Here is an 18,436-nt window from a genome sequence, read left to right on the forward strand (position 1 = left end):
GGAAGAAAGGAGTAAAGGAACAGAAAAATAATCACTTACAATCCTGCCACAGTTGATTGTGGGGGCATATTTAACAAGGATTTGCTAAAATATACATATATAGAAGTATGGTGTCTTACACAGAATTGACATTCATTTAATATTTTTTGAATAAACGAACAAATAAATAACTTCCTTGGTAAAAGAGTATAAGCTTACTTATAGAGTAGTGGGAAATCTGGTTATATGACCCCAAAGTGAAGTTGGCTCTAGTTTTTAATCCTTCAAATTAGTTTTCAGCAACTTTGGTTATTTCCTATAAGAAAAAAGCCTACTCTTTAATTTTTACATGTAGTTTTGAAAATGTTTCATTCAAGAGTCACTGAGCTTTTTTCCTTAGTGATATGATCTAAAAGGGCTAACTCATGCTCTAACAGAAATTGCACAGATTAATGGTTGTCAATTAAGGTAGTTAACAGATAAGGCTCAGATTAGGAAGAAGACAGAAGGATGAACCAAAATCCATAGTGCAGTGCCCTGAGCCTCCCATGGCTCCCAGGGGTGGGTGACCCTGGTGAAATACAGGCCAGTGTGGAGACTGCTGCTCTCCAGGAAGAAAGCTTTGGTTTGATTTTTCACTTACCTTCATATAATACAGCTCTGGTAATTGGTTCTATTTGGAGAAGTTACTATCCAATCTTTCTGAAAGATATTACTTTAGCTGCTTTTTACTTTAGAACTAATCCCAGTGGAAATTACATTTTCTTTAGGAGGTGTTTCAAGATATTTTTTCATATAAGTAATTTCACAGCTAAACATTTGTTTCGTTGTTTTTGTTTTGCTTGTTTTGTGTGTGTATTTTCGCTTAGCTTTCGCTCTTCATCTTTCTAACCTCAGTTGCTTTATTCCAGAGTGGCTGAGATGCTTCTCCCAAGGAAAGCCTATTTCTCTTTAACAGCTAAACTATGCAGAGGAACATAGGCTAATAGTAGAGTTAAAAAGTACACCGCAAATAATTATTTCTCTTTACTCCTGTGTAATAAATAGGATGCAATACATACCTTAAGATTTTAAACACCATTTAAAAAATTATACTGAATCAAAGGAATCAGGAAATTTGAATGAAGTTTCTGCAACAAAAATAGGTCATCACTACCATTTAATTAGCAAAATTATATTAATTTAAAATGTAGCTTAAAAACCTGCTGTATATTTATATCTAGCATAAACATACAAAAACAAGCTTTTAAATATTTTTCCTATAAACCAGCAAAAACATTTAGAAATTTATTGAGTAACTCCATATCAGAGTAATTTATAAACCAAACAACAGAAAATTTCTGTGCTACTTGGGTAAATCTAAGTGATTAACAACTGATAATCTGTATCTCCTGATTTCTGGGAAAGTCTTTTATGTTTCTGGAACAGTTGGCTTGTGTTGCAAATGAGGGTTTTGGCTTCTCGCCAGAACCAAGTGTGAATCGATGCACTTCTTCAATGCACTTTTATTCCTAAAGTGTTCTGAACAATTTGGATGAGACACCTTGCCGGGCACAGAGTACAACTACTGTTAATGCTTTCAAATACTGCAGACTTTCTGCTTCACTTAAAAAGTATGGAACTCAGTGAGAGTCAAGGCCTTTAACCATAAGAGTATTATGTATTGCTAGGAACTTGCAGTTGGTACAGTTCTATCAGGGGAAAAAAAAAAAAAAAGAAAAGAAAATTGGTGAGGGGCGGGGGGTTGCTACTTATACAAACAGTCCAGAATACACCTCAATATAGAGAATATATTAAAACTCCGACTTCAGAAAATTAGTGTGACTTTGGTTCTGGCAAGATGGCAATATAAACTAACCTGAAAACCCTCCTATAAACAGATTATATGCTATCAGAAATGCAACAAAATATTCTTTTATCTCAAGTAGAAAGAAGGGAAATCCCTACTTACCAGAAATAAGAAAAAAATAAAAGAGGAGAGACAGTTTATGACACAGAGTTCTGGGAGGAAGACTAACTGTGTCAGTAACCGAGAGTTGGGGTTTGAGGCCCACCATGGATTCTAGAGGACAGGCTACAGAGGAACAACAAACTGACAGCTGGGATTTCCATGAGAGTAACAGCTCCCTATATTTGAAAGAGTGCTCTGGGGCTCAGTTCTTAGTCCTCTTCTAATTTTTAACTAACTTAGTCCCTGGATGATCTCATCCAACTTCTCATTTAAGTACCAGGTAAACACAGAAGTCTCCAGATTCACATTCCAGACCAGAGCTCCCTCCTGAACTTCAGACTCACAGATCCAACTGCACAGTCAGCATCTTACATGTATGTTTACAGACATCCCACACTCAGTCCTCCTCCTTCCTCATGTACTCTTCTTTATCTAAATTAATGACAATTCCACTTTTCTGGTAGCTCAGGCCAAAATGTGGATGTCATCCTCTATTCCTCATCTCTTTCCTAAACCCCCACACAGATAAAGTTTAGCTCTACCCTCAAAATACATCCAGAATCTGATGACTTCCCGTCATATCCACTTTTGCCATTGTGGTCCAAACCTTACTGGCCTCTCACAGGATCACTGCTATGGCTTCCAAAGTCCTTTCCTTGCTTTGTCCCTCTCCTCTTTAGTTTATTCAGCAAACAAAATGATCCTGTTAACAACATGCTACTAAACAACCAATGAGTCAATGAAGAAGTCAAAGAAGAAATAAATACACTGAGATAAAAATGAACCTAGAAATACAATGGTCCAGAATCTTTGGGACACAGAGAAGTATTTCTCTGAGAGAAATTTATAGTAATATAGGCCTACCACAAGAAACAAGAAAAACTTCAAATAAACAACAAAACCTTATACCTAAAGGAATAAGAAAAAGAACAAACAAAACTCAAAGTTAGTAAAAGGGAGGAAATTATATAAAGATCAGAGTGGAAATAAATTAAATAAAGACTAAAAAAGCGATAGAAAAGATCAATGAGACCAAGAACTGGTTTTTTTTTTGAAAAGACAAACAAAACTGGTAAAACTTTAGCCAGACTCATCAAGAAAAGAAGAGAAAGGACCCAAATAAATGAAATCAGAAATGAAAAAGGAAAAATAACAACCAATACCACAGAAACACTAAGGATCATAAGAAACCACTATGAAAAATTATATGCCAACTAATTGGACAATCTAGAAGAAGTGGATAAATTCTTAGAAACAGACAAACATCCAAAGCTGAAACAGGAAGAAAATCTGAACAGACTGATTACTATTAACAAAATTAAGTCAGTACCTGAAAAAACTCTTAACAAACAAAAGTCCAGGACCAATTGGATTTGTAGAAATTCCCCCTTAAACTATTTCAAAATACAGAAGAGGAAGGAAAGCTTCCATATACATTTTATGAGGCCAGCATTACCCTGATACCAAAACCAGACAAAGATACCACAAAAAAAGAAAACTATAGGTGCATATCCCTGATGAACACAGATGCAAAAATCCTCAACAAACTATTAGCAAACCACATTCAACAACATGTTGAAAGGATTATTCACCATGATCAAGTGGGATTTATTCTAGGGGTGCAAGGATGGTTAGGTACTCATAAATCAATCAATGTGATACACTACATCAACAAAATGAAGGTTAAAAATCATATAATTATCTTAGATGCAGAGAAAACATTTGACAAAATTCAACATCCATTCATGATAAAAACTCTCAACAAAGTGGGTTTAGAAAAAACATACCTCAACATAATAAAGGCCATATATGAAGGGTTGCATGGGTGGCTCAATTAAGCACTGACTCTTGATTTCAGCTCAGGTCATGATTTTGGGGTCCTGGGATCGAGCTCTGCATCAGACTCCTCACTCTGCAGGAAGTCTGCTTGGGATCTCTCCCTCTCCCCTCTCTCTGTTCACTCATTGTCTCTCAAGTAAATAAATAAATCATAAAAAAATAATAAGGGCCATATATGAAAACCCACAGCTAACATCATACTCAATGATGAAAAACTGACAGCTTTTCCTCTAAGATCAGGAATAAGACAAGCACTTACACTGCCACCACTTCCTGCAACATAGTACTAGAAGTTCTAGTCAAAGCAATCAGACAAGAAGAAATAAAAGGCATCTAAATTGTTAAGAAAGAAGTTTAACTGTCACCGTTTGCACATGACATGATACAATATACATGGAAAAGTTCAGACTCTACCAAAAAACAATTAGAATAAATAAATTCAGTAAAGTTGCAGGGCAGAAAACTAATAAACGGAAATCAGTTGCATTTCTATACTCTTAATAAAGTAGCAGAAAGAGAAATTAAGAAAATAATTCCATTTACAACTGCACCAAAAGTAATAACACGCCTAGGAATAAACTTAACTGAGGTGAAAGATCTGATCTCTGAAAACTATAAAACACTGATTAAAGAAATTGAAGACAACACAAACAAATGGAAAGACATATCATGAGCACGGATCGGAATCATATTGTTAAAATGTTCATACTACCCAAAGCAATCTAAAGATTCCATGAAACACCATCAAAATATCAACAGCATTGTTGACAGAACTAGAATAAATGACCTTAAAATTTGTATGAAAATTTGTATGAAACCACAAAACACGCCAAATAGACAAAACAATCTTGAGAAAGAAGATCAAAGCTGGAGTTACCACAATTAATTTGAAGATATACTACAAAGCTGTAGTATTAAAAAAAGTGTGGTACTGGTGCAAAAACAGACTCATAGATCAATGTAACAGAATATAGAACCCAGAAATAAACCCATGCTTATATGGTCAGTTAATCTATAACAAAGGAGGTGAGAATATACAAGAGGGAAAAGATTGCTTTTTCAATAAATGGTTCTGGAAAAATTGAACAGCTATATAGAAAACAATGAAACTGGATCACTTTCTAACACCAAACTTTTTAAAACACCGTTTTTTATAAAAATAAACTCAAAATGAATTAAAGACCTAAATGTGAGACATGAAACCAAAACACTCCTAGAATAAAACACAGGCAGTAATTTCTTGGATATTGGCTGTAGAAACATTTTTCTAGATATGCTTCCTAAGGTAAGGGAAACAAAAGCAAAAATAAACTATTGGGATTACATCAAAATAATTAGCTTTTGCACAGCAAAGGAAATCATCAACAAAACAAAAGGCAACCTACTGAATAGGAGAAGATATCTGCAAATGGTATATTCAAGGAAGAGTTAATATCCCCCAAATACAAAGAACTTCTACAACTCAACACCAAAACCCCAAATAATATGATTAAAAATGGACAGTAGACCTGAATACACATTCTTCCAAAGAAGACATGTAGATAGTCAACAGGCACAGGAAAAGATACTCAACATCAAGGAAAAGCAAATCAAAGCCACAATGAGACACCTCCTTAATGCCTGTCAGAATAGCTTGAGTGAAAAAGATAAGAAATAACAGGGCTGGTGAAGATGTGGAGAAAAAAGAACTCTTGTGCACTGCTGGAGGGAATGCAAACTGCTGCAGCCACTGTGGAAAACCATATGACGATTACCCAGAATACCAAAAACAGAAAAACCATATGATCCAATAATTCCACTACTGGGTATTTACCCAAAGAAAACAAAAACGCTAATTCGAAGAGATGTATGCACCCCATGTTTACTGCAGCATTATTTACAAGAGCCAAGATACGGAAGCAACCCAGTGTTCACCGACAGATGATTGGATAAAGATGATGTGATATCTACAACTGTCTCTCCATACACACACACACACACACACACACACACACACACACAAAACGGGACTATCAGCCATAAAAAAGGATGAAATCTTACCATTAGTGAAAAGATGGATGGATCTAGAGAGTATTATGTTAAGTGAAATAAGTCAGAGAAAGACAAATACCATATGATTTCACTTAAACGTGGAATCTAAAAAACAAAACAATGAACAAAGAGCAGAAACAAACCCATAAACCGAAGAACAAACTAACAGCTGCCAGAGGGAAAGCAGCCGGGAGGGTGGGCAAATGGGTGAAGGGGTCCGGTACAGGCTTTCAGTTATGGAATGAGTAAGTCACAGGAATAAAACGTACAACATAGGGGATATAGTCAATGGTATTTTTATTGTGTTTTATGATGACAGATGGTAGCTACATTTCAGATGAGCATAGCATAATGTATAAACTCATCAAATTGTTCTGTTGTACACTAGAAACTAATGTAACACTTTATTTCAACTATACTTCAATTAAAGAAGTTAAAAAATAAAACAAAATCAGATCATATCACTCTTTTACCTAAAACCTCCCAATAGCTCCCCATTTCACACAAGGGGGAAAAAATATCTAAGACTAAAAATGGACCGCAATGTCTTAAAAATGAATCTGATCTCGGAATGCCTGGGTGGCTCAGGTGGTTGTATCTGCCTTCGACTCTGGTCATGATCCCAGGGTCCTGGAATCGAGTCCCACACTGGGCTCCTTGCTCAGTAAGGAGCCTGCTTCTCCCTCTGCCTGTTGTTCCCTCTGCTTGTGCTCTCTCAGACAGATAAATAACATCTTTAAAAAAAAATCTGATCTCAATATCCTCACATTAACTTCTATGGGCTCATAAGCAGCTCTTCCTCCCTTATTTTGCTTTGGTCAATTTGACCTCTTTGTTATTTCAAAAACATGCCAGGTACAGCCCCACCTCAGGGTCTTCCCTGCAGTTATTGTTTCCTCTCCAAGAATGCGCTTTCCCCAGATGGCTTTCTACCTTCCCTCCCTTTCAAGTCTTTGTTCAAATGTCACTTTCCTGACCACTTTGCCTAAAATTGCAACCTCCCATTAACCCCCTCAATATTCTGCTTTAGTTTTCTCCTTAGCATTTAACACTGACACATTATACATTTTACTTGATTATCTTGTTTATTGCCACCCCATTGGAACGTAAGCACCGTCAGGGCAGAGATTCTTGTATGTTTTATTTCACTACTGTATCACTAACATTCAGAAAGTATTCAATAAGTATTTGTTAAATGAACGAATGAACGCTAAATATAGACTTATGAAGGAAAAAAATCCAACCTAGAATTCTAAATGAAGAATGCAATTAAAGGAAGGTCAAAACCAAAACATATTCTCAAGCATACAAAAACCATGGAAAGAATAAATCACTTATAGACCACCCATGGAAGAATAAAAGATATACTCTGGAAGAAAGACATTAGATCCAAAAGGAAGGAGTAGCAAGAATAAGCAAAGAAAATGAACCTAAGTAGGCACTGACTGTGTAAAACAATAATGTAGTAAGTAATTTGGGTGGTATAAAAACAAGGTAGAACCAAAACAGTAAACCAAAATATGTAAGATGGGAAGAGGTGTTTACAGTCAAAACATTCTAAAAGTCGTGTTTTTCAGGAGGAGGATGGGGATGTTAAGTTCTTGACTTAAAGTTAGGTAACCAGGCAGACAAGTTAAGAATAACATCTTGGAGAATAGAATAATTTCCATTCCAGGAGAAGGGAAAAAGGGAGGATAAAGAAAGCTCAATTAACTCAAACAGAAGACCAAAAAGGAGGATAAAAAGATTCAAAATATGGTAAGTAGAAAGAACCAAATACAATAGTAGAAACAAATCTAATACATTAATAATCACAATAAATGTGCATGTACAAACATGCTAGTTGGACAATGATTCTTGGTTTTGAATTTTTAAAATTATGTTATATGTCATTTTAAAAAGACACACCTAAAACACAACCACCACCAAAAGGTAAAAATAAAGAGATGGGCAAAGATATGCCATGTGAACATGATAGCACAGATAACAAAAATGAAAAGAGAATTTTTTTTTTAAAGATTTTATTTATTTGACACACAGATAGAACACAGGTAGGCAGAGAGGCAGGCAGAGGGAGAAGGAGAAACAGGCTCTCTGCTGAGCAGGGAACCTGACGTGGGGCTCGATCCTAGGACCCTGGGATCACGACCCAAGCCAAAGGCAGCCGCCTAACCGACTGAGCCACCCAGGTGCCCCAAGAGAATATTATGAAAATATTTATGCTAACATTATAAACTTGTAAACTCATAAACAATAAATATATATTTCTAGAAAAATATCTTAGCAAAATTGACTTACAAACAAACAGAAAGCCTAGAGTGTATAACCATGACAAAAAGAACACATCAGGGCCAGGTATTTTTATAGACAAGTTCTATAAATTTAAAAAGTAACTCCAAATTTATACAAATTCCTTCCCAAAACAAGAAGCTGTATACTCACATAATCAGATTAGTGTAACCTTGATACCAAAACTAAAGAACAAGACAAGAAAGGAAAAGTATAGGGCAATCTCACTCATGATCATTAATGAAATAATTCCTAAACAATTTATTTGCAAACAAAATCCAACAATGTGTTAAAATGTAACTCACTGTGAAGAAACTGGGTTTATTCCAAGAATTCAACAATAGTTCATACCTTGTAATTGACCATGAAAACAGATAAAATGGGAAAAACATTATGATCAACTAAGATAAAGAAAAGATATTTGATAAAAATCAACAACCAAATATTATTTAAAATTAAACTCTTGGCAAATTTTTAAGATCATAAAGACTATAAGGATGACCACTACACTGCTTCTATTAATTACTGTTCTGGGAGTTCTAAAAACAAAATGGGAAAAAGAAATAAAAGGTATAAAGGTTAGAAAGAATCATAATTGTTACTATTTGCAGATGATATTATCTTTGTAGATAATAGTGTATAAATTACTGGCATTAATTAGAGTGTGGCAAGGTGGTCTTTTAAGATCACTATACTCAAATCAATTATGTTTTTATATACTGCAACACAGGAAATCCAATTAAAAGGTATACCACTTACAATAATAAGACAATACCAGGTACATAGAATAAAAACAACAAAAGATATGCTACTCTCGTGAAGAAAATTAGAAATAGTACTGAAAAGCATTTAAGGAAACCTAAATAATGCAGAGACAGATGATGCCCCTGGATAGGAAGATATCATCATGTAGATTTAAGTTCTCCTCAAAATGACACACTGATTCAGTTCAATTAAAATACAAATTTCAGCATGTTTATTTGTGACCTTGCCAAAGCTAACTCAAAAACCTATGTGAAGATAGAATCCCTAAGACACTTCCGAAGAGTGAGACTATGGGAGCTTGATATTAGGAATAGACAAACAAACCAGTCAACAAAGACAAAAGCCCACATACAGATCTTTACATACAGAGAAACTTGATATACCAGTGGTAGCACTGCAGATCAGTGAAATAGTATTTAATAAATAGTCTTGAGCTAGTGCTGGTAGCTTCTGTACCAGACCATGCAAATCTGATTGTTCAATTCTTGGCTAATGAGGGCTCTGCCAGCAAAGGTACTGATCGCTACTGATTTCTTCAATAAGACTCCTCCCCAGTCTCATGAGCTCCATGGAAGGTATAATGGATAGCTGCCTAGGGGGCTGCAGGTACAACCCCCTAAGCTGTAGTGAAAAAAGAGAAGAGTAAGTAGACTCTTCCCTTGAACAAAGCTTGGTGGGAAGGTGTCTCTCTACCTGGCTTCTCTCCCATATGCCCATATGGCATATGGCGCAGCCAACAGAAAGGACAACAGGCACGTTCATGTTAACACCCTCAATGGTCCGCCTCTGCATCTCTGAAGAAACTCTTCCCAGCTTCAGATTCATGAGTAGAGACCCTTTTAGGAATAAGACAGTATTTTTCCTCTAAAAAGGGTTACAATGCCCCAGCAGTAAATTAATTGATGGAAGAAAGTAGTCAAACAGAGTTGCTTAGTCCTACACTGGTGGTACCACTTTGATAGTAAGACAAAATAATGGCACTTTAAAAATTCAAAAGCTTTGGCTTTTGTATTAAAGTGAATCAAAAACTTGTATGGACCTAGAGAGTATTATGTTAAGTAAAATATATCAGACAGAGAAAGACAACATATGCTTTCACTTATAATGGAATCTAAAAAAGCAAAAGAAACAAACAAAGCAGAAAGAGACCCATACATACAGAGAAAAACTGGCATCTGCCAGAGAAGACAGGGTGAGGGATGGGCAAAATGGATGAAGGGGAGTGAGAGGTACAGGCTTCCAGTTATGGAATATGTAGATCACGGGAATAAAAAGTTATAGCATAGGAAATACAGTCAGTGGTATTATAATAGTGTTGTACAGCGGCACATGGGAGCTATACTTGTGGTGAGCACAGAATAATGCACAGAACTGTCATATCACTGTGTTGTGTATCTGAAACTGATGTAATATTGCGTGTCAGCTAGACTTCAGTTAAAAAAATAAATTAATTAATTAAAGTGAAAGACACCCAACTTACAGAATTCTAAAATGTCTATAACAATCTTCCTATAGGGGCCCCTGGGTAGCTCAGTTGGTTAAATGTCCAACTCTTGATTTTGGCTCAGGTCATGATCTCAGAGTCCTGAGACTGAGCCCCTGATGAGTCCATACCGACCATGGAGCCTGTTTAAGATTCTCTCTCTCTTTCTCTCTCTCTCTCTTTCTCCCTCTGCCCTTCTCCCACTCTCAAAAAACACCCAAAACAAACCCCACAATCTTCCTGTATATAACAATCTTCCAAATGTTTCATTAAGCCATGAAATTCAGCAAATAAACAATATATCTGCTGATGGACCTGGAGGGAAATAGTCAATGTGAATGCTAAATTAAAACTGGAGCCTCTAATTGGATGCAATTTCAGAAAGAATATATACGCCAATAATTGGGTAAAAATATACTTGTTCCTCATGTTGAAAACAATAACAAATTGTAATTACTCAACTTCTATCTTTTTAAGTAGTCTTTATCACTGCTAAATTATAATACTATATTCCACTTGTGTAAAAAAATCACCATTGTATTCTTCTAATTCTCCAATTCTAATATACTCTCTAAGAAATTCAATGAGATTTTTAGTTTCTGGTGCCCTGAATAATCCCCAAAGCATTCTTTCTCACTCAGTTTTTAGGACTGGAAAAGAATGCACAAAAGAGGCAGAGTGGCCCATGCAGGAAAAGTTTTGGAGAAGACACGTTTAGGTAAATGCCATGTATTAGGCAGACCTTATTTATACCCCTGGGTCTCCATTTTCTCATTTGTAAAATAAGGATGGTATTAGCTGACTTTCATATTATTAAAAGGATCAATTACACACACAGGGATGAATAGTGTCTCCCCAAAATTCCTGTCTATCAGGAATCTGTCAATGTGACCTGATTTGGAAAAAGGTCTTGTAGGTGGAATCAAGTTAAGAGGAGGTCACGCTAAATGAGTCTGGGCCCTATACCCAATCACTGTGTCTTTATGAGAAGGGAATGTGAAGACAGAGACACAGGAATGGCCCCGTGACAATAGAGGCAGAGATTAAAATGATGTTGCTATAAGCCAAGGAATGCCAAGGAGTGTTGGCAACCATCAGAAGCTAGGAAAAGGCAAGGAAGAATTCTCCCCTAGGGTCTTCAGAGAGAACATAGCCCAGTTGAATCCTTGATTTCAGATTTTGGCCTCCAGAAATGAGAGAATACATTTCTGCCCTTAGTCACCTAATCTGTGGTACTTTGTTGCAGAAGCCATAAGAAATAAATACAGTATTGATTCCTAAAACAGAAATGAAGCATTTGGCTTATTGCCCACATAGAAAAAACATCCCATAGCATTTTGTTATGGCTGAATAACAGGAAGATTCTGCTCTCATTTAACATGGAATCTCCAAGGATAAAGTGTTTCTGTTACGGATAATTTAAAAAGTGACCAAAACTCAACTGAAACAGACTTAAAAAGGCCTGGAGGTGGGGTGGGGTGAGGATGTGAGAGAGGAAATGAAAGGGAGCAAGAGAGGGGTGATATTAGTGGATCCTGAGTTTCCCACACAGATGCAGCTGGACCTCTGCAGTGACTGAAGGCAGGACTCACCACCTGATTTCTCATTATACTCTTTCTGTGTATTAACGTCATTCTTTCTCCCAACTATCGTCTATCTTTACCCACCAGGTGAAAACATGACTGCCAGCAGCTCCCAAACTTTCTCTTCCACAGAGGGTGTCCCCAAAGAAACACTGCCTCCATTTTCTGGGTCCCCAAGTCCAAAAAGCCCAGAGAAATACTGAATCGTCTGAGCTGGGTCTGCTTCCACTCCTCAACTACCTGTTGCCGCCCCGTGACTGGGCAGGTACCAGAGGGACGGAGGAATGGAGACAATCTACACAAAGAACAGCTCTAGTTTCCTTCCTTGATCAAGAGGTAGCTTCACTTTTGTTCTTTCACCCCTAATTCTGACCAAAATGCTAAAAAGAAGTGAGCAACCAGAGATAGAGAAGTTAATTTTAAAGGCAGATACAAATATGATTTGAAGAAGAAGTGGTCAGTCGTAGCTACATCAAGAAGTGCAACATATTGATAAAGAATTTGAGCCAAGAGCCGATGCGCACATGAACGAGACGTTTTATGTAAGTTTGAACTTTTCCAGTTGGAATTAACTGAAAAACTATTTCCCCTATTTAAAAAAATAAAAGAGAATATAAGAAATTAAGCTACCACTTGAAGATGTATCTTAAAGAGATTCTTATCTTTTGGTAGTAGAGGAAATTTATTCAATCAGCAATAAACATTTCCCTGCCCCTTGCGGGCGGGGCGCTGACGTTCCACGAGATTGTTTCCAGAGATAATTCACCTCAATATTCAACCTTTAACTCTCTTAGAAATAGAAATGATCACTTACCGTGGTAGTGGGGTCTCTATCAGCTTGATTTCGTTCAAAAGAATGTATTTTATGGGCACTCATTTCATCAGTATCGGCAATGATATAATGTCTAGGAGAGTAAGCATTGGACAGGTTCTCAAGCAGCCTCAGGATCTCAGTGGTGTGCCCACCTGGAAAAAAATATAGGAAAGCCTAAGATTAAGAAACCCACAGTGTAGTTACCAGAGGGGAGGTGGGTGAGGGGATGGGTGAAATAGGTGATGGGGATTAAGGAGGGCACTTGTCACGAGCACCCCGTGTTGTATGGAAGTATTCAATCACTACATTGTATACCTGAAACTAATACTACACTATGTTAACTACCTGGAATTTAAATAAAAACTTAAAAAAAGAAAACTCCAATGGACATACCTATTAGTATAACATTATACTAATGTTATGTTTTATGTATTTCTCAATAGGTGAAAGCAACATTTGGAAATAATAATCTACGCCCTTGTAGAAACACTACTTTCATATGGGGGAAGAGGACATTAACTGTATAAAAATAAAACTGGCACTAGCAGTAGGTGCTAAGGAGCACCAAGAAGTAGAAGACACAACTCCTATTATCAAGAAGGCTGGTAAGAGAGGGGAAAGACACACAGACATTTAAAGAGTAATGCAAGAAGACAACATGCAAAATTTAAATTGGGGCAGAGGTGAGGAAAGCAAATAGTTATGAAAGACCAGCTCTGTAAGAGGAAGGGAGATCCCTGGTAAAGGCTGAGAGGACTTGAAAGGTGAAGCTAATGGATGGATAGGAGTAGGGAGGCCACTGGCCAGGAGTGGGATTATTGGGACATGAGATGGTAAGAGCTGAGATGTGTGTTCAAGGACTGGTGGAATACTTTGAAGGAGGACGAGGGTGAAATCAGATCAGGAAAGTAGTCTGGAAAATGCAAAGATGGTCACCGGGTCACTGAAGGTTACTGTGCTGAGAAGTAATGTCAAGGAGGCATGAGCACTGACCCTCAGGGCTTGGGGCTTCCTAAGGAAGACTTCTGCTCAGGAATGTAACCCCAGCTCCTAAGAGAGGTCTCAGCAAACTACAGGTCGTCAAATACGTAGCAGCTTCACCAAACAACTGTTCGATTTTTGAAATTGTACAATCTCCAAAATTTTAATACTTTAATTTCAAAACCGTGAATTTAAAAATCGACTGTGTACACTGAGGTTTCCTTTGGAAGAAAAAAAACCCCAAAAGAACATCAACCGCTCATGTTAACGATATAGCATTTAAGCAAAGCAATCAAACTCCTTCTTAATGAGCCCTATCATACCCATTTCGTTTCACTTCACACTCTCTCAGCCTCAGCCAGGTTGATGTCCTGAACATGCTCTGTATTCATCTTATTTTTTACCTCCTCCTTGCCTCTGGTCAGTGTCCCTCCCACCTACTAAAACTCTCCCCCACCGCTACTGTTGTAAGAAAGCACTTTCAGTAGTGACACAATGAACATACAGAGGGATAATCAAACAAATTAAGTGTGTGGTTTCTCCCAACGCACGTATTTTCTTATAGTAGAACGGGAAGGATTACTCTCTAGGTTCCAGAAGGAATTAAATACAGAAATAAAATTGGCATAGATTACATGTGAGGAGGAATTAGAATCATACTTTATAACTTGTAACCCATCTTCTTGTCTGGGGCATGCAATTTACACATCTGATTTATACTAATTTTAGTATCTTTGTTTTTAGCCTTGAGAAATGTGGTTTGCAAAGTAGGTACTTGTTTTCACAGCTGGACCAATTAAGGATAAAAAGGATAATATCCACATTTTCCACTGCAATTAAAACTTCATTATACCTGCTCTAACAGTCTTTTCTTTTTTTAAAAGGAAACATTTACTGAATACATTTTTTGATGATTTAACCTTGTCACTGAATAAAGTCATTAAAATGATGGACTTTGTCTTCCATTTTACTCTTAATAACTATTAAGATATATTCTTTGGGAACAAAATCATCTCAGTTTTACCTTAGAATATTTCCAGAATCCAACCTCTTCCCCCATCTCCTTTCTACTACTCTGCTCCAGGCCACAACACTCTCACATCAGTTATGACCACGGATTCCTGGTCTGCTCCTCCTTCGCTTGTCTATTCAAATGTCTACATTAGTCTGTTCTCAACACAGCATCCAGTGTGATTCTGTTAAGAGAGTTGATGAGTTTACCTCTGCTCAAAACTCTCCAGTGGCTTCCCTTCTCACATGCAATAAAAGGCATCTTGTATTTGACCCCTTAATTTATTACCTCATGGAGCTCATCTGCTTCTACCTGACTTAAGTCTACTCCCGCCACTCTGGCCTCCTTGCTGTTGGGTATCAGTCATCTCCCCAGGGAGGCTTTTCCTTACAATTCTGTGTAAAATGCAACCTCCTGTCCTTACATCATAATATTTATGACCATACAATTTAATATGCAATCTAGTTATTTCTTTTGTTTTTCTCTCCGCTAACCCTTGCTCCACTAGAAGGTAAGCATGATGATGGCAGGGACTTCTGCTAATTTTGTTACTGCTCATCTTCAGTGCCTTGAAAAAAGTAAGCATTCCTATTACCGAATGAGAGGGTAGATGAGGATATGGTATTAAATATAAAATTTGCCTAAGGAAATCATATGATATTTCAAAGAAAAGTACTAATTTTGATTGATGTTCTTTGAAAATATGTGGTTGATTAATAATATTTTATGGAATCTAAAAACCAGACATTTTTTGGTATTCAAGGTAAACACTTGAAAATATCTTCCCCCTCCTCCAAAATTCTGGGCATGAACTATTAAACTATTTGTCTGATTATAAGTCTTTCTTTGACTTTGATGATTCTTAGAGGTCTCTGACCTCTCCCTACTCTTAATGGTTTGAATGACAAAGGCGCCACTTGTCAGACTAATTCTCAATCTTAATTTTGGTTCCCAGTCCACCAAATCTAATACTGTCAAGTAAATAGCTCTAACATCCATTTACCCATTTGTTCAAGACAGAAACACGAGTCCCAAGCCTTTCCTTCCCTCACCTCCCACTTTCAAACCACAAGTTCCTACTTGTCTCCCTACCTCAGTTTTTGTCAAAACATTCTCTTGACAATGCAGGCTGAATCATCTCTGTAAAAGCTTAGATTTAATTGAGTCACACTCTACTCAAAAGTATTTTAAAAGATCCTTTGCTACCAGGACTAACAACAGTCACCATTTATTAAATGCTTATCATATGCCAAGCACTCTGCTAAACACTTTTAATACTGCATTTAATCTCTCTTCACCTCATCCCATATTTTTCAAGGTTGAAACAGTTCAGTGAGGTTAACTAATTTGCCCAAGGTCACCAAGTTAGTAAGTGGCAGAGATGTGATTCAGCTCCAGGATTATCTGAGTCTAGAGCCTGTGGTCCTAACCCTTACATGGTATGAAGCAGTGGAGTAGTGCCAATAGCTTTATAGAGCATGGTTTACAATGCCCTTTGGGATCTAGCCTGGGCTTACAGCTCCACATGGAACTCAAAGCAACAATGCCCTCCCACCTCTGGGCATTCCAAGTGCTATCAACTTCTTTTCACATCCTTCTAGTCTGCAAAATCTCTTTGGTTGATTCCTAGTCATCTTACAATTCTCAGTTTAGACATCACTTCTTCCAGGAACTTTCCTGTCTCAAGGTCAGATAAAATGGTGTCCTTCCTGAAGACTTCCATAGCAGTCTATACTTCTCAGATTATAGGAAGTATCCATTTTGTTTTGTTTTGTTTTTTCCCTGTTAGTTTTTCTGTCATTTCCTTTTCATTCACCGCTGTATCCTTGTACCTTCCACACTGCTTCACTACCTAATCACCATTCCGTGGCAAGTAGTAGTAGTCGGTTTTGTTATTTCTAGAGTCTAGCATAGTGTCTGACGTCTCGATGGCTCAACATATGTTAAGTGAATAAAGTAATGAATTGTATTTGAGCATTAGTTTAGAACATTTGCTAATAATATAAATATTATTCTAACTGTATACAATTTCCTAGCATTTCTAAATCTACACAACATTTCTATCTCTGTCAGAACTTATCCATTTAAAATTGTGAGGGCCTGGGGTGCTTGGGTGGCTCAGTGGGTTAAAGCCTCTGCTTTCGGCTCAGGTCATGATCTCAGGGTCCTGGGATAGAGCCCCGCACTGGCATCGGGCTCTGGGGTCAGAGGGAACCTGCTTCCCCCGCCTCTCTCTGCCTGCCTCTCTGCCTACTTGTGATCTCTGTCAAAAAAAAAAAAAAAAAAAAAAAAAAAAAAAAATCTATAAAATTGTGAGGGCCTGCAGAGCTGGTAGACTCTTAAACTGTATTACCTGATAGGGCAGCTTGCTGTTCGCATGCTGACACAATATTCTCAAACGTGTATTGTTCTATGGTCAGTAGATAATTGTTTCTAACCTCATGGATTTGTATATTTATAAATGTGACAATTCACTCTGCCTCATTTATCACGTAATATTCATGTTTCCTAAACTAAACACAAAATGCCTAGGTTAATAATGCAAAATGGCAATTTCTACTCAGGAAAATAGTAAGTTAGCATCATAAGGCTTCTGCGTCCTCTCTGCTCATTAATAATTTGTTAAAATAACATACGCTACGTGGAAGCTTAATTACAGACAAGTGTAAGTTACTCATTTGTCGGTAAAAGATGCCTGGGCCGCGTCAGCAAACCAGAATTTTGCCCGGCTGGGAGGACCGGTTCCGGTTAACATAAGGGAACTACAAATCTCAGCATGCAATGCTCCAAAAAGTGCTAAGGAGACTAGATAGGAGCGTCGCGGTGTACTCTGGGGTTTGTAGTGACCGACCCAGGAGCGACTCGACAGTCACCGCCCAATACTTACCGGACCCAGCCACCACCAAGAGACTGCAAGACTGACGGGGCCCCAGGACCCGAGAATGGAGCACAACCCACAGCCGCAGTGCCAGCAGCGCGGCCACCGCAGCTCCCGCCGCTACTAGTATAAGGACGCTAGCCATGCAAAGAAACGACGCATGCGTACTATCTCCCGGCGCCGCCGCTCAGAAGCGGTCAAAGTTCAAGAAGTGCTGACGCGCCGGAGGCGCAAACGGGGCGTGTCGGTCTCATGATGGGCGGGGCTTGTCTGCGCTGGGCGGAGTTCATGGAGAGAGGCGGAAGTGCTGGCTCTGGGGACTTTGGTGGTTTCTCTACAGTCTTCCACGCAGCCGTCTCCCAAGCATAAACTGATATTCGGCGAGTTAAACGCAAGAGAAGTGTGATTTCCATCCGTGACGAGGTCAGGACACCTGTACACCCTAAAGGCTCCGGAGCTCTCAAGTTAGGAAGGTGTTCCCGCGCCACTAACTTTGTGAATTCCACCTGAGGCCAGTAGCATACATTGCCTTTTTCCTTCCTTTCTTTCTTCCTTTCCTCTTTCTTTCCTGCCTTTCTTCCTTCCTTCCTTCTTTCCTTCCTTTCTGTCCTTTTTCTTTTCTTTCTTTCTTTCTTTCTTTCTTTCTTTTAAAATGCCAAGGGAAAAGTTTCTGTTGCAACATGCAGACATTACTGTGCTTGCCAGTAAAAGTTACTTCAGTGCAAAAAATTAAATTTAGGGCCTTCATCAGAATCTCTTTCTGGATACTTGTATTTTTTAACTTTTCTAGGCATTTTCACAGATCTGTGTGATCAGAGTGGCCAAGGGTGA

At 37.9% G+C, this 18,436-nt stretch overlaps 1 protein-coding gene across 1 annotated transcript in view; it reads right to left on the reverse strand.

The window, feature by feature from the left end:
* ALG14 (ALG14 UDP-N-acetylglucosaminyltransferase subunit) overlaps positions 1-17,834 on the reverse strand; it is an 88,462-nt gene extending 70,628 nt beyond the window's left edge. The window contains exons 1-2 of the mRNA XM_032867184.1: positions 17,615-17,834; positions 12,735-12,886 (exon numbers count right to left, since the gene is read on the reverse strand). Of these exons, the coding sequence (XP_032723075.1) occupies positions 12,735-12,886; positions 17,615-17,750 (288 nt within the window). The 5' untranslated portion in view covers positions 17,751-17,834. The remainder of the gene's footprint in view (positions 1-12,734; positions 12,887-17,614) is intronic.
* Between the last annotated feature and the right edge of the window lie 602 nt (positions 17,835-18,436).

This window comes from Lontra canadensis, unplaced genomic scaffold (assembly GCF_010015895.1).
Source record: "Lontra canadensis isolate GAN:19392208 unplaced genomic scaffold, GSC_riverotter_1.0 scaffold33, whole genome shotgun sequence".
Taxonomy (NCBI): Eukaryota; Metazoa; Chordata; class Mammalia; order Carnivora; family Mustelidae; genus Lontra; species Lontra canadensis.